The sequence below is a fragment of the Gymnoscopelus braueri genome (assembly GCF_963280865.1).
Source record: "Gymnoscopelus braueri genome assembly, chromosome: 8".
Taxonomy (NCBI): Eukaryota; Metazoa; Chordata; class Actinopteri; order Myctophiformes; family Myctophidae; genus Gymnoscopelus; species Gymnoscopelus braueri.
In genome coordinates, this window is record NC_137609.1 from 42,444,147 (window position 1) to 42,460,230 (window position 16,084).

At 41.3% G+C, this 16,084-nt stretch overlaps 2 protein-coding genes across 7 annotated transcripts in view; one reads left to right on the forward strand and one right to left on the reverse strand.

Annotated features, from left to right (window-relative positions):
• The window catches only part of rabep1 (rabaptin, RAB GTPase binding effector protein 1), a 332,504-nt gene that overhangs the window by 90,852 nt on the left and 225,568 nt on the right, over positions 1–16,084 (forward strand). The gene's annotated exons all lie outside the window — the stretch shown is intronic.
• emsy (EMSY transcriptional repressor, BRCA2 interacting) overlaps positions 1–16,084 on the reverse strand; it is a 32,217-nt gene that overhangs the window by 2,944 nt on the left and 13,189 nt on the right. For 2 of the 6 annotated variants that reach the window (XM_080435840.1, XM_080435838.1), the window contains exons 12-21: positions 15,078–15,268; positions 12,791–12,967; positions 12,376–12,420; positions 11,726–11,936; positions 10,329–10,505; positions 6,962–7,117; positions 4,828–5,024; positions 3,496–3,982; positions 2,834–3,033; positions 674–1,084 (exon numbers count right to left, since the gene is read on the reverse strand). In XM_080435840.1, the coding sequence (XP_080291966.1) occupies positions 674–1,084; positions 2,834–3,033; positions 3,496–3,982; positions 4,828–5,024; positions 6,962–7,117; positions 10,329–10,505; positions 11,726–11,936; positions 12,376–12,420; positions 12,791–12,967; positions 15,078–15,268 (2,252 nt within the window). The remainder of the gene's footprint in view (positions 1–673; positions 1,085–2,833; positions 3,034–3,495; positions 3,983–4,827; positions 5,025–6,961; positions 7,118–10,328; positions 10,506–11,725; positions 11,937–12,375; positions 12,421–12,790; positions 12,968–15,077; positions 15,269–16,084) is intronic. The other 4 variants (XM_080435842.1, XM_080435841.1, XM_080435839.1 and 1 more) reach the window with 3 other exon arrangements.

Genomic DNA, 16,084 nt, shown 5'->3' on the forward strand with positions numbered 1-16,084 from the left:
CGCGCACTTTTAACTTATTTAGCGAGGTCTGTGGCGACATGATAAAAACAAAAAAACAACAATAAAACGCTGGCACTGGTGAGTACATTATGAGATTAAACTCTGGCATGGAATGTGTTAAGACCTGGAACTGTGTCATTTTTAGATTTGAGCTAAAAAGCATTATTTTACACTTTGGGCTATTCAAAAATAGCAGATATACAAGCTCATAGCGCGGCACCGAGTGCCGCGCTATGAGCTTGTAGATCTGCTATTTTTGAAAAATCGTGAAAATGTGTGCAAATCTTTGAATATTTATATTTTTTAAGCGAAATTTTTTAACTCAAATCTTTGCTTCATGGGGGTCCCTGGAACAAAATATTTTGATGGGGGTCCGCGGCCAAAAACATATCATTTTGGGGGTCCTTGACATGAAAAAGATTGAGCACCACTGATATAGAAACATACGTTTTTCAGAAAACTGTTGAGATTTAGGAGACATGTAGAATCGGCTTCAGGTCTCAATGGGTTAATAACCTGCAAAAGTTTATGATTTGTTACTATGATAAATTACACAGACCGCTCACTGGTTTATAAAAAAAGGAAAGATTCTCTATCTCTCAACCAATAATGTTTCTCCAAAACGTTACATTTGATTTCAATATAAACACCAACATCGATCGTTAAAATGTACCTCAATTACATCCAGGTCTTCTTTGCTCCTCTGAGCGGTGAGACCCTGCATGCGGCTGAACTGGCCATGCTGGGCCTTTGGGTGGGCGTGATGCAGGGAAGACCCGGAGCTGCTGATGAACTGGCCCCCCGACACGGCCTGTACGCCCACCACCGCCAGGGGCTTCCCCAGAGGGCTGCAGTCGCTGGAGGAGTCCACCACCATGGGCTCGACGCTCGGGTCGATCTCCGCCTCCATCATGGAGATCTTGAGGATGTCGGACACGGAGGGAAGCTTCCCTCCGGAGGAGGAGGAGCTGGACTCGGGGATCAGCTTAGCGGTGGCCTCGCCGCTGCTGAAGACCGCGGATGAATGGTGGCTGCTGCCAAAGGTGATCTTGGTGACAGTGGCACTCTGTGTGATGATTGGCTGCTGGAATAAAGGGGTTTTAAATTGAGAACGAAAGAAAATGTTCATGAAGTGGAGTTCTAGACGGCCTGGTTACAGACAGTGGTGGAAAGTAACTAAGTAAATTTACTTAAGTACTGTACTTAAGTAACATTTTTAGGTAATTGTACTTTACTTGAGTATTTCTAATTTCCAATACTTTTACTTCTACTCCACTACATCTCAGAGGCAAATATTGTACTTTTACTCCACTACATTTACTTGAAATCTTTAGTTACTAGTTACTTTTCAGATATAAACTATGATATAATAAAACATACATTAACCACTTTAGCCCTATTTTATACATAGGCTATTTGAAAATAGCCGATCTACAAGCTCACAACGCGTCGCATCGCGACGCGTTGTGAGCTTGTAGATCTGCTATTTTCAAATATTTAGTACTTTTACTTTTGGTACTTTAAGTACATTTTGATGCCAATACTTTTGTACTTTTACTCAAGTAATTTTTTTATTCTGGACTTTTACTTGTAACAGAGTATTTTTATATTGCAGTATTGGTACTTTTACTTAAGTAAAGAATTTGAGTACTTTTTCCACCACTGGTTACAGAGTTCCTAAACGCTGTATCTCTTACTCCTAAAGCTTGACGTAGGCTGCATCCTCTGAACAACTGAGTTAATGAAAATCCCAGGCAGAAAAATGTTTCATAACCATCTGGCAAAGGTACATATTGCGTAGAATGTCACTGAAGGGCTATAACATTTTGTTGAGGTATTGCGGTTAAAAGACCATAGCCTCAGCCCACCGAGCACCCACATAAAACCACAGCTTTTATTGCCAGTTTTCTAATATTAAATTGACAACAGCGTGCTCGACTGTTACTCCACAATTGCTAATAGACCGTGTAAATTGAGACTGAATAGATCGATAAATGAGACCAGATAGTTCTTAAGTGCCTGGGATAAAAAGCTGTGCTTTGTATCGAAATGAGTGTGTTCTCTGAAATAAATCCAAACTTGTTTGTACCAGAATAACCATAAACCATCAGAATCAGCTATCCAGAAACCCTCTACATCTATGAGATATACAGTAGCGCTGGGTGGTACAGTTCCAATCAACTTTGGGTGACTGACCTCTAGCATCCAGAGGAAGGCACACGTCTCTTACACTACAATAATAAGCGCCCGACTGATGCTAGATTTTTGGGATCCAATGCTGAAAGGATTTTGGACAGTCCTCAACCACTGCTCAAAAGGTGTTTTATTTTTATTTTTATTGATTAAAGTTTGCGAATATTTAACGTACAAGCAAATAAATAAATACAAATAAACACATAACCGTTAGATAGATAAAAAAGTATATACATATTAAACTTCAATATATAAAAAGAACCTTTAACTTTATTGAACAAGCAATTTATTTACTCTGCCATGACTAGGACCTGGATAACAAATTTAGCTCCGTAATGGAATGAAAATAAAGCTCCTTGACCCTTGACCCCTTAACAAGTAACTATAGAATACATTACATATTACACACACAGTCACACAAACTGAACTTTATTCTATTTAACCACTTAAGCCCTATTTAAAAATTGGAACACATCGGCTGCATAATTAAAAATACAGATGTTGTCCAAAAAGTCAAAGAATGGCCGATATATCAACCATACCGATACGTCGGTCTGACTCAAATAATTATCGACATGTATAAATACATGTAAATGTGGATGAAGAAAGGGCATGTGATGCAGTATGCAGCCCTGCTCACCTGGCTGGAGGAGGCCTTCTCTGCGCTGATAGGATGGTGGGCCTGCAGCGGCGGGGGCTGGGACATGACGGTGTGGATGGGCCTGTGGTGCGACGTGGGCGCGTGCTGGAGCTTGGGCAGCTGGGGCGTCACCAGGGGCTTGGTCAGGGCACTGGGGGCGGGGCCCGGGGCCTTTGCTGCTCCTTGGCCCGGCGTCAGGGCTGTCACGATTACAAATTTAAGTTGGCCATTAGTTGTCGCTCAAATAATTGCGATTAGCGATTTAATTGTGAGTTTGGCCGTTGCACATTGGAACATATGAATACAAATGTTATTTCTGTCTGCCTTTTAGGCTTCGCAATCAAAAATTGCACAGGGTAGATATGCCAAATAATTCAATATATAAAGAAATGATTGACATATTTAATAATTTTATACATGTAAAAATTGCAGAAATAGCTGATCTACAAGCTTACTTCGTGACGCGTTGTAAGCTTGTAGATCTGCTACGCGTCACTTCGTGACGTGTTGTAAGCTTGTAGATCTGCTATTTCTGCTTTTTTATATATTTGAAAATGTATGAACATTTTTCAACATGGAAACGATTATGACTGCAAAAAATAATTGCGATAATCTCAAATAATTGCGATCAGACGATTATGTAATAATTGTGACAGGCCTACCCGGCGTAAGTGCTGGTCTCTCAACGAGACTGAGACTCTGACTCGGGGCCTGGGTCTGGGGCTTGGGCGGGAGCTGCCCCTGCAGTTTGGGAAGCTTCTTCGTCGACGTCGGGGAGAAGGAGGCGAAGGAGGGAGAGGAGGAAGAGGAGGAGGAGGTGGAGGAACAGGGCTGACTGGGCTGGGGCTTGCTCTGCAGCTGGGGCATCGGGGGCTGGGCGGCGGCGACGACGACGGGCGCTGCCTGGCGCCTCTGCTCGGGTTCGGACTGGCTGGCGGGCTGAGGCTGGGGCTGGGGTTGGGGCTTGGGCTGGGGCTGGGGCTGGGGCTGGGGGGTTGAGGACAGGGTGGGTTGCTGCAGCAGGTGGACCGTGGTGGTGGCGGACTGGCTGGAGCGATAAAACAGACCGGTCTGGGGGTCCAAGGTGTCGCCTTCGAGCTCCCCTGCCTCCAGGACGGTCTCGGTTTTACTGAGGACGCTGTCGGAAGGCTGCCCAAGAACAAACAAGAACACACAGTCTAATAACGGTGCAATCTGTAGCTGTGGATGGCCGATTACTAGGTGTGCAGTTTGTGAACAAAGCACCAATGTTACTCTTATGTGATAACGCCAACTTGGTAGCATGAGGTGAGCTAGGATTGGCCTAGCAGCTTCAAATGAGCCATGTAGTTCGCTGTGATTGGTCTACTTTGACGGGGACATAGAGAGGGTGTACTTTTGTGGAGACATACTGTACATACATAAATACATACATACATACAGACCAACTGTGTTATAGATGGGTAAAACAAACTGCTGCTGTGTATGATACATCCACTGTGTTGAGACTTGAAAGGCTTGGGCTAGCGTGTCTACACTGCATACATGCTCCATACCAGTGGTGTAAAGTAAGGTAAGTACGGTTACTCAAGTGCTGTACTTTTTGTGCTATTTTCAAACATTTCAGTATTTTTACTTTTGGTATTTTAAGTACATTTTAATAACAATACTTTTGCACTTTTACTCAAGTAAATTTTGAATTCCGGACTTTTACTTGTAAACAGAGTACTTCTACATTGCAGTATTGATACTTTTACCTAAGTAAAACATTTGAGTACCTTTTCCACCACTGCTCCATACACAATGTGTCCCACAAGAGGGGTTAACAGACTTGATGGTATTGTTTCTAGCAATACCTGAACACACAGCAGAGTCTCATGAACCGGTCCTGGTGAATTCAAACATGCAGGGTCTAGGGACTATAGGATGACACAAAGAGTTCGCATGGCCACAGTGCACGGTGGATATCGACTGAACCTACTGTCGTGTGGTTATTTCTCGGCGTGTGTCCTCACCGTTTGGCTGAGGTGTACGGCGGGGAGGACTGCTGCTGCTGCGGAGGAGGAGGAGGACGTGGCGACGGCCTTGCTGACCACCGTCACCTGGCTGATGATGGCTTTGAAGGGCTTCGCCAGCAGCAGCTGCGGCTGACTGGAGGAGGACAGGACCGCCTCGCCCTCGTCAGAGGACACGCCCACCCGGCCACCTTTACCTGTGCGAGGAAAACCCCCTGGTCAGGCCTCTCTCATCTCATTTATAAATACTGGATAGGGCTGTCACGATTACACATTTAAGTTGACGATTAATTATCACTCAAATAATTGCGATTAACTCATTCACTGCCACTGACGTAAAAAACGTAATTTTTCCCGTTTACCAATCCTGCCACTGACGTAAAAAACGTATTTTTTTTTCAAATTTGACCCAAAGACCAAGGAGATATGATTGTTTAAAGATCTAGACTCCCATCCACTTCCTTGTTAACTTAAAACTTAAAAATTCTGTATCTCGGCTCCTGAGTACTTTTTTTTTTCGATGAAAAATCTCTGGCAGTGGGCAAAAGCGGCCAGCAATAATTGTGGCAGTGAATGAGTTAATGATTGTATTGTTTGCCATTGAAAACTGGAACATACGAATAACATTTTCAATTCTGTTTCTGTTTAAATAACTTAAATATACAAAGAAATTGACATATTTAATAGTTTTATACATGTGAAAATAGCAGAAATAGCAGATCTACAAGCTTACAACGCCTCACTTCGTGACGCGTTGTAAGCTTGTAGATCTGCTATTTCTGCTTTTTTTTTATATTCGGAAAGGTGTGAAAATGTTTCAAAATGGAAACGATAATGACGATAATGCAAAAATAACTGCTATTATCTCAAATAATTGCGATTAGACGATTATATAATAATTGTGACACGCCTAATACTAGACTCGGGAAAGATGAAAGTCGGGAGCAATGCAAGTTGTGAATGCATGCCCCACCCGGTGTTGTAATACCCGTTGTGAGATACCCATTGTACCCGTCTGTCTGTCTGTCTGTCTGTGTCCCTTCTACGCCCATATATGGAGATCTCTGTATCTGTCTGCCTGGCATTTCTCAAAATGCGGCGCTCGCACTGTAAACGATTAAAAACATATACGCTGCGCTCAGGAAGAAACAGCTCGGTGGACACGGGCCCTTAACTGTGTAGCATGCAGAACAGGTAACACTGAAAAACTGTGAAAATCATGCTGTTATAAAGATGGTCCTGTACACAGCTAAATCAGGAGTGTTGATGTAAACCCCTCGAAGAGTAAAAATGGAACCCTATGCAGCAACCTAGTGAATACCGTAGCCAGTAAGAGCTCGACTAAATCTGGGCTGCAGCTGGTTATAACTGGCACAGTTACTAGGCAACCAGAAGAACATTTTTCTGATTAAAATGCCTGTGTGCACTAAGAGGAGTTGTGAAGCACAGTATTCTTAGACTGAGTGGACAGTTCATTTTTTTTGCACACATTTCTTGTGAGGGTTTTATTATGTCTATCTTTAACCATTTTTCAAGACAGACAGACAGCAGTCTGCCCAACCCCTTGTTTGCTTCTAAGTTAAATGTTCTCAAATAGACACTTTAATTGAATGTTAAAGTTTTTCAAATTGATTAGAGAAAAATCTAAATACAGCTCAAAACATCGGATATGGATGGTCTAGGGCAGTGGTTCTCAACCAGTGGTCCGGGGACCTCCAGTGGTACTTGAGGGGGTTCCAGGTGGTCCCCAGCTAAATGATGGAGAGTTGGTAACCAAATGGACCCTTATAGATCTTTTAACTCTTGAGAGCGTAAAATGAAAGGGTCCATTTGGTTTCATTTTACACTCTCAAGAGTTAAATTATTGTTAAACATTAGTTAATTATAGAATTGTTATCAACGTTTGCCTGTTATCTCTCCTATTGGTACCAACATCAATACAGTATGGAATTGTGGACAAAATCTTATCCAACGATATAACAATCGAGAGTCTAAATCTCATCAAACAGTGGTCCGTGGCTCAAATGGCGAATAAATAATGGACCTTGATAAGGGAAAAGGGTTGGAAACCACTGGCCTAGGGCTCTCCAAAATCGGGATCAGCATCGGACCCATAAATCTGGCACAGGCTTACCTGCTGTGACGTACTCAGCGCTGGGTTCTGCCTCCGAGGTGGAGGGCCTGGGTGACTCCTGGGTCTGTTTCCTCTCCTGGGCCAGCTGGATGGGCACCACCATCTGGCTCAGGTCTATGGTGTGCTGCCTGGGTTTGGGCTCCCCCTTCTCCTTCACTGTCAGGGGGGCAAAACTCACACTTAGCCACTTATTCCCTAGCGACCCTATTCTGGGAATGTCATAATAGGACAACATTTTGCAACAATAGGTCAACGTTTGCCAAAAATAGAAAATCTTTTTTTTTTTTTTTTTTTTTGTGGACACCACAGTGATGTAGTCATGTCGACTACAGAGACAACACGAAATACAACATCGGGACAAAAACTAAATAAGACAAAAAAGGAAACGGGCAACAAAACATTAACACAAAATATAAAGGATTTTTTAAAAATATAATAACCAAGTTTGTTGACCCCAGTCAACAAAGTATATAGGGTTTAAGTGGTTCAAACTGTGCTCAAGTTTTAATACTTGCACTACTGAAGTCAGGGAAACTGTCGCAGAAACTATACAGTTGAAACTGGCTATCAGAAGGTCACCAGTTCGCCTCCCATGTCTATGTGTCAAAGTGTTTCTGAGCAAGACACCTAACTGCCCCCTCCGAGCAATCGCTCATCCCGACCATGTGAGCAACCAGCAGCTGAGTGAAGCTGAAAATGAATTTCCCGTGCGGGATTAATAAAGATCTACCTAAAAAGTTATTTGCGGGGGTTTATTAGCGATGGATGGTAGACTACAGTACAGAGAGCTGGGTTTTGACCAGAATGTCACGAGTGCGATTCCCCAGGCTGGCAGCGGAAAGTGAAAGAGAAAGTGTGGTGGTACAGGGCAGCTCCCAGGTGTCAATGTATGTAATTAGATAAGGGTGAAGCAGGTGGTTGCTGTAAACTTTAAAGGAACATTGAAGCATTCAGTGGACTTCCCCATAATAAATAAAGACAAAGTCTTATCTAGAATAAATACAACTGTTGAGGACAATATAGATACTGTAACTTCACCCGAGATAAAGTACCTTATCGTTTTTGATTTAGTTAGCCAAATATACCTCTGCCAATAAACAATAATCATTTACCCTATTTCTAATCCATGTGTATTACTGCCTGTTTACTCACATATATTTTTTGAAATTTTTATTATTATACAGTATGTATCTCTTTTATTTTGTTCTGTATCTGTCCCAAAGTTCTCTCTATGCTACTGTGACAATTTCTTTTAAATGGTAATAAGGTGGGCAAAATAAGCTTTGGCTTCAGCCCATACCTTTTCGGCCAAATAGTAATCTTGTTGTTGTTGTACTGTAATGTTCAACTGTTTTGTTAAAAAAATTATGATCATGACCAAAATAATAAACTAACTAACTCCTGTGTTTTCAACTGCGGTCCTGCCATGATAACTGAATCTCCCCCCTGGGATCAATAAAGTTCGACGGTATCTATCTCTATTTATCTATCTAACCACATGTAATGGGGTCAGTGTGAGGGAAATTCCTTAAGGTTGCCATGATTTATATGTGCTCAATAGCATTCAAAAAGGTTAGGCCTTTCCAACAGAGTATTTGTTTATTCAGTAGATAGATGGATGCAATTTCCATAGGTTGTTTCTTTTTTGCGGTGGTAAGCAAAGAGTATCATTTATCAGTAATCCAACACCAAAAGGTCATAAGACGCCGCACTCTGCGTTCAACAAAAAGACAAACTCTCAATGTAGGGAAGCCAAATACATGATTGATTATATTTATTTATTAATGTTTGTCTCTGGTTTTATATCAGTGCGAGTGCTGCTTGGCTGATGGATTACAAAATATTTGGCATTCAAGTTCCTAGTTGTGCGTTTTACTGGAAACACGGTTATGTGCCCGCAATGTGGTTTCCAACTGCTTTGCTTGACCAAGAAAATAGAGAACATATGAAATCAGATTCCAACACCTGATTGTGATCAGAACACAACAGTTGGACACGCCAAATGTTTTTGCTGAGCTTTTGCAATTATCAGCACAAACACTTTTGGAGTTTATTCTTATTTAAGTACGACAATGACCAATACATTTTCAATAAGAAATGCTCATCATGTTTCCTACATACATCTAGACTTATAAAAAGGAGCCCATTGGAACAGTTTGCTTTAATGTCGTTTCCTTCACTGCCTACGGGACCTGTTCCATCATATTTCAAATGGGCACCTATCCAGCCTCTCGTTAAAAAGCCTTGTCTGGATATAATTATAGATTTCTCAACTCCCACTTGAGATTTGAGTATTCGAGAGCTTTGCTTATTCAAAGGTTTACTGACTATACAGTATGAACATGCATTTTACACGTGATTCTAAGGCTAATCCTTCCACAAATAGTTAGATTACAGCGTACTACGGTGTCACACAAAAATAGTTCAAATAGGCAATCTACAAGATCACAACGGGTCGCAGCTTGTAAATCTGCCATTTTTGAAAGATTTTGCCATGGTAAAAACATAAGGATTTCACCTGGGTGACATACACAACTTTCATATTCAAGTAGAGGTACTTAACCCATTTTGGGCGGAACCCCTATTTGTAACTATACCTATCAGGACGGGAACCCCTTTTGGTTGTTGCTATGTACAGTATATAGCAACATCTTTTTTTTTCTTTTTTTTATATACATATTTGATGTTTTTCAGAAAACTTAGGTCAGGATTTAGAAGGTGTTTTTAGAATCGGCCTCAGGTCTAAATGGGTTAACCACGCTGTGCATTTGTATGGAAAGTTGCATTATTATTATGTTAAGAATGGAGTTCAAAATTGTACAGGTTGCCACTTATATTTGCAAAGCCGCACAAATGTGACACAACGCTCCAGCCAAACTATGAAACCGACGGGTCGAGTTGGCCTATCAGGAAAGCCTACACTCCACCCAAACACACAGAGATTCGATGCGTCCTCCGAATCGGTGGGTCCTCTTCAGACCCGGGGACAGACAGATACAGATACATTTTGTGGTTTTCCGGTTCTCTGAAACGGTTTGCCACTGTTCACCACTGCACACCCCCAGTGTATATGAGGTCAACCGGCACTCGAGTTACAGTATGTCCAGGACAGTCAGACAGACATACACAGATCTTGTAAATTAATAGATACTGTAGAAGATAGATGTGCTATTTTGTATAATACTATACACATGTTACAGTATGTATTCTTTCATTTGCAATTGTGTTTAAATTCAAAATACATGTGCGTGAAAACTAGGTTTGACTTGACAATGACATCCAAATGTAAAACAAACAACGAAAGGGTTAACTTGCAAATAGAACCGACAACAAAATGGCTTTGTTGTGCGGTGTGTGAGATAGTGACCTGTTGTCTGCTGCAGTTCCAGCAGGGCTTTGATGGTGGAGGTGGCAGACTGGGATTCCCCACCAGACACATCCTGGTAGATAATAGTAGTAGTAGTGGGGTTAGTTTCCGTCGAAACCTCCTGCTCGGTCCAGTCCTGCTCCCTGGAGGAGATCACGTGTATTACAGGCTGAGGGTCTGGCAAAGACAATGGAGGGAAAAAAAGAGGGGGTTTCATACAACAATTTGGCAAGTTTTCAGTGTGACATTCTGTGAATCATCCAAAAATATGTCCTAGCCCTTGCAGGACCAGACATTTGGAAAGCCTCCCAAATGTTCTGCTTCTAGTATAATAATATAATAATAATAGCGCATCATACAAAACATGCAGCTCAAAGACAAAAACAGGAAACGGATTCAAAGGACGCAAACGAGAAAAGCACTAAGTAAAGCACATAATTAAAATCAATTAATATGAAAGAAAGAAATGCTACAGCTTTCAGCTGTGTTTAAAGGCTTCAACAGAGCCTGTCTCTCTAAACTCTTTAGGTAAGGAGTTACGTAATTTGGGAGCATACTTGAAGCAAGCTGCATCACTGCATCTACAGTCTTCTTTTGGGTAGGACTATGCTCATGCATATCTAACAAGAGACGCTGGCCCAGAACAGAGTGGAGATCCTTTGTTGCTGCCCTAGGCTACAAGCCAGCCGGCTTAAAGGGCAGTAAGGTAAGTATATCTAACAAGCCTACAGTAGAGGACTTTTAGTGGTCATGAAGGAACATAAAACAACAGGGATTCTGTGATGTAAGCTGACCCTAACCTATTGAGAGCTTTATAAACAAGTAGAAGGACTTTTAATTTGACTCTGGAAGACACAGGGATAGTCTAGCTAAGACTGGAGTCATGTGTTTTGCATTACTTTGCATAGAAATATCAGGGAAGGCAGTCAGCAAATGAAGCCCAGTGACATTTCAAGGACAGATGAACAAAAGCAAGCAGCGACCGCACACTCAAAACTCTGTGCAAGTATCCAATTTATTTCAAGCTTTCGGTTCTTTGGCCTGCCTGAAGAACACTTTAAGTGTTTTGTTAAGGGATTGTTAAGGGATGAACGGTGGTTTAGTTCACTTTTCTGAATGACAGGTGAACAAAAACTAACTTCTAACCTCGCATAGCGATATGTCAGCCTCCACTATGACTAACAGAGAATGAAATACACACAGTCATGTGAAAATGCTATTACAGGTCCCGTTTCCTCTCTAAATGAAATACTAGTACTTTGATGTGCAAAAACGTCTAAAAAGTCATACATATCTCATCCATGCCATGTAAAAACAACTACTCTCCAACTTTGCACTTTACAAGTCCCTAAATGCGTCTGCTAAATGCTTAAATTGTAATGTGAAAACTTGTATACCTTGTGCACTGCTGTGGGAGGCCTCCTCAGGGGGTGCGCTGCTCTCCGTCAAGCTACTGGACTCGTCCTTCGCCAGGCCTTCTTGTCCAGAGCTCTGGACGTGTCCCAGCTCTGCAGAGCGAGCCACCTGTTGGAGCGTCTCCGTGACCAGCTGTCTGGTCTGTTCACTCATCACTGCCGTCTGGAACACCGGCTTGGGTTTGATGAGCACCTGCAGGAGGGGGGGTTGATGAGACCAGGTTTTTATTTGCATTTAGCATACGCAAGTTTGATCGTTTTAACCACATTAACCCTATTGTCCCTATTCTGGGGCGGACATTCAGCAAAAGTAGCAGATCTACAAGCTCACTACACGCTTTTAGAGACCTTTCAGACCTGTAAACTTGTGATGTGGCAATAAAGCTGAACCTCAAGTTGAATAAACAATACATTAGTTGAAACCTATACTACAATAGGTTTATTTACAATAGGTCTATTTTAAGAAAACAACCTTTTTACTTTTGAAAATGTTGTGGTTTTTTTTACTATCAAATTGGTCTGAATGATTATGTCTTCTTTTGTTTTCACAAGTTAATGTATTGGGTCTGATTTAGATTTTGATGAATGTAATTATTAGTACAGTATATATATATATATTATTATTTTTGTACCTGATAGGGTTTTAGACTGGTGTTACTCCATTTTAGAAAAGCTTCCTGTGGACAGGTGTTGAAAATTAGCACTGCTATATACACTGTAAACAATTAATCTGGTTTCGTCCAATGTAATTGTGATGTCCATATCAAATAATTAAACATAACACATAATATACTAAACACCATATTCAGCAGATTACGTAAATCAAAAACAAAGAAACAAATAAATGTAATTTAGAGACAGAATTGATTAGATCAATTGTTCTCAAAGTGGGGTCCACAAGTCTGTAACTCAAGAGTGTACAATTGGGTCCATTTGGTTCCATTTGTCAGAGTTAGGGGGCCTAATGACAGGTCCCTGAAATTAAAAACTAAAACGTTTCAAAATGACTGGATTAGACGGTGGAAGAGAATAGAGGAGGTTACTGACCTGTGTCTTGCCTTGCTGTCCGTACACTATCTTGGTGGGTATGATCTTGGTGGTGGTGGCCTGGGAGCCGGAGATCAGGCCTTTAGGCTGAGTGACTATCATCTTGGTGATGGGTCTGGAGGCTGTGATGATGGCTGGCTTAGTTCCCTGCACGGCCTGAAGGCCCTTATCTCCCTGCTGCACGGAAGCACACGGTTTAGTGAGCAACATATCCCAAAGTCTACATGCAAACAACAGGTAAGACAGATATCTGGGTTGTGTATAATTATTGTGTAATATCATAGTATTATGAAGATTTTAATTTAATATTTTACAAATATCAATATAATAAAAGAAATGTAATTTTATTAACCAGGCAGGTAACTTGAGAACACATCATTTAGCTCACTCAGTGATCTCAAAATGCACAACAGAGTCATGGATTCAGCCTGGCCAAAATCCTGTCATTTCTGTCACTGAAGTATTTATTTGACCTGACTCCGCCAGATGGAACAAGCTTGCGTCTCATTTGTTTCACATTGTGAACCTGTGGAGTCAAGACCGCCCCCATCTGGCGGAGTCAGGTTAGTATTTATTGCCAATGCAGGTGCATTTGATGTCGAGGGAAAAAGGAGGGGGACAAGTAAAGTCAGTGGATACATATCCTATACTAGGCATAGGATATCTTTATTCTTTTTACTGTCTGCCTACGAGCAAAACAAACATCATGTACACAATTCAGGCACTAGATATTCGGCCGTCGGACCGACCGTGATCTCCACCTTTTGATTGTCGGGGGCAATCACATGGTGATTTACTAAATTAATTAAGTTTAATTAATTAATTTCAGTTAAAGCCACAATCCGTTATATTTAGGTATATCTGTTCTCACTCTCCCTAAGGAGAGAGTCAATTGCTGTGAAGTTCAAACTACAATCCGTTGTGCCGTTAGCTTCAAATAACTATATTGTCAGTACTATAAGTGTTCTACTCAACACCAGGGTGGAAACAGAAGTAGGGATTCCACCTACAACCACTGCAGATGTGCTAATTGTATTGTATTAACATTACCAAACAAATTGGTTAAAATTACATTTGAAACTTTAAAATAAGTCCAGGATTGTAGCTTTTAAAGGTTAGGAACTGCTAGGATAGTTACGTTTAGCCATGGGTCTGGTGTGGTTAAGGTTAGGGTAAAAATAAGCTTGACAGCTTAATTGACAGCTTAAAATCCTTCACCAAAGCTGTCCGATGGCTGAATAATCACCGCCATTCAATAATCCTGATGTATACAAAACAACACACCTTGAATAGGCCTGTCACAATTATAACATAATAGTCTAATCGCAATTATTTGAGATAGTCACAATAATTTTTGCATAATCGTCATAATCGTTTCCATGTTGAAAAATGTTCACACATAAAAGTTGTAAGCTTGTAGATCAGCTATTTATGCTATTTTTAAATGTATAGAATTATTAAATATGTCAATAATTTCTTATGTATGTATGTTTAAGTTATTCGTCATATCTGGCCTGTGCAATGTTTGATTACGAAGCCTGAAAGGCAAACAGCAGACGGGGCAGACGGGGCAGACTTTTCTGGCTCTTCCTGAACACACCTGTGGATTATACCAGGGACAATGACTTGGACTTTAGCCCCCCCCCCGGACACACCTGTGGACTACACCAGGTACAAATGACTTTTTGTTGCACTCCCTCATGGAGCTACTTGCGGATTATACTAGGGTCAGTCCACCCTAGGTGGACACGCACTGACCTTTTGCACCTTAATCCCTTGTATAACGCACTGACTTTTTTTGTCTTTTTTTATTGTGCTCCTTTCCTCTAAGCACCTTAACGTCCATTGTCTATCATGCACAGTATAAGTATAACATGCACAGTATACAATACATTGCTGCTATGCTCAGGCACCTTAGTTAGTTTTTTTTTGTTTTTATTATCTCAGGTACTTTGTAAATATGTGGATAACTTGTCTGGCCTTCTGTTGCTCTCTTGTTTTGATCTCCTTCCCACTTGCCCCCCTCCCTCTTCTCCCCCCCCCCCCTCTTCTTTCTATGGAAACTAACGTTGCGATGGGAACGATGTACAAAAAAGAATTTCACCCACTTTTTTACCTTGTAAACCTGTGATGTGACAATAAAACTGATTCTGATTCTGAGAAATATTTTTAAATTAATTTTATGTTCCAACGTTCGATGCCAAACACACAATTAATTCGTTAAATCGCAATTATTTGAGTGACAATTAATCGTCAACTTAAAAATTGTAATGGTGACAGCCCTAACCTTGAATGGAAAGTCCTTGAATGGGAACTCAACTCGACTCATAGTTCCACTGGCCCCAGCGTTCAACAAGGTGGTGACAACGCTCTTGCCAGGCAACCCTTGGATGGTGGCTCCTTTCCCCGTGGTCTTCTGGACCACAATCACATTGGGCTTGGAGGTCATGGGTATGGTGGTGATCTTAGTGGTTGTACCTGGAACAGAGGGGTTATATCAGGTCATATATAACATTGGTTCTCAAAGTGGGGTCCGGGGACCACCCAGGGGTCCTTGGGGGGGGGGATACCAGGGGGTCCCCAGCAAAATGTGTTAATAAAGCGTCACAATCATTTTAACCCCTTTTTCCATATTTTATACTTTAGCTATTCAAAAATAACAGATATACAAGCTCATAGTGCGGCACTCGGTGCCGTGCTATGAGCTTGTAGATCAGCTATTATTGAAAAATCGTGAAAATGTGTGCAAATCTTTAAACCTTTTTTTTTTTTTTTTTTAACATTTTTAACAAATCTTTGCTTCTGGGGGTCCCTGGCTCAACATATTTTCAGGCGGCCACATATCAATTTGGGGGTCCATGGCACGAAAAGGTTTGAGAACCACAGAGAGAGAATGAGAGACAGAGAGAGAGAGAGAGATTTTTTTTTGCCACCTTACTGATGGTGTAGCCTGTGATATCTCTTAATCGCACTGTATCTACTGTACTATTTTCACTGTAACCGGTTTTTAATTGCTGTACAGTATTTGGCACCTGAATTGCACCAGTGGGACCAATAAAGGGTCTTATCTTATTTGGATCAAATCACTTCATTCAAGAGCATTTTCTAAGGGACCAGTCGAAATTTACATAAGGGGGGGCATGGAGGAAATGTGTGTGCCCTGATCTAAAATGCCATGACCCTCCCTTTGACAAAAAAAAAAATCAATGACCCTCCCCAAGTGATTACAAAAAAAAGAGTAACCCTCCCCGCCTAGAAGTGTCACGATATAGCCTATCGTGGTATTAAAATGTG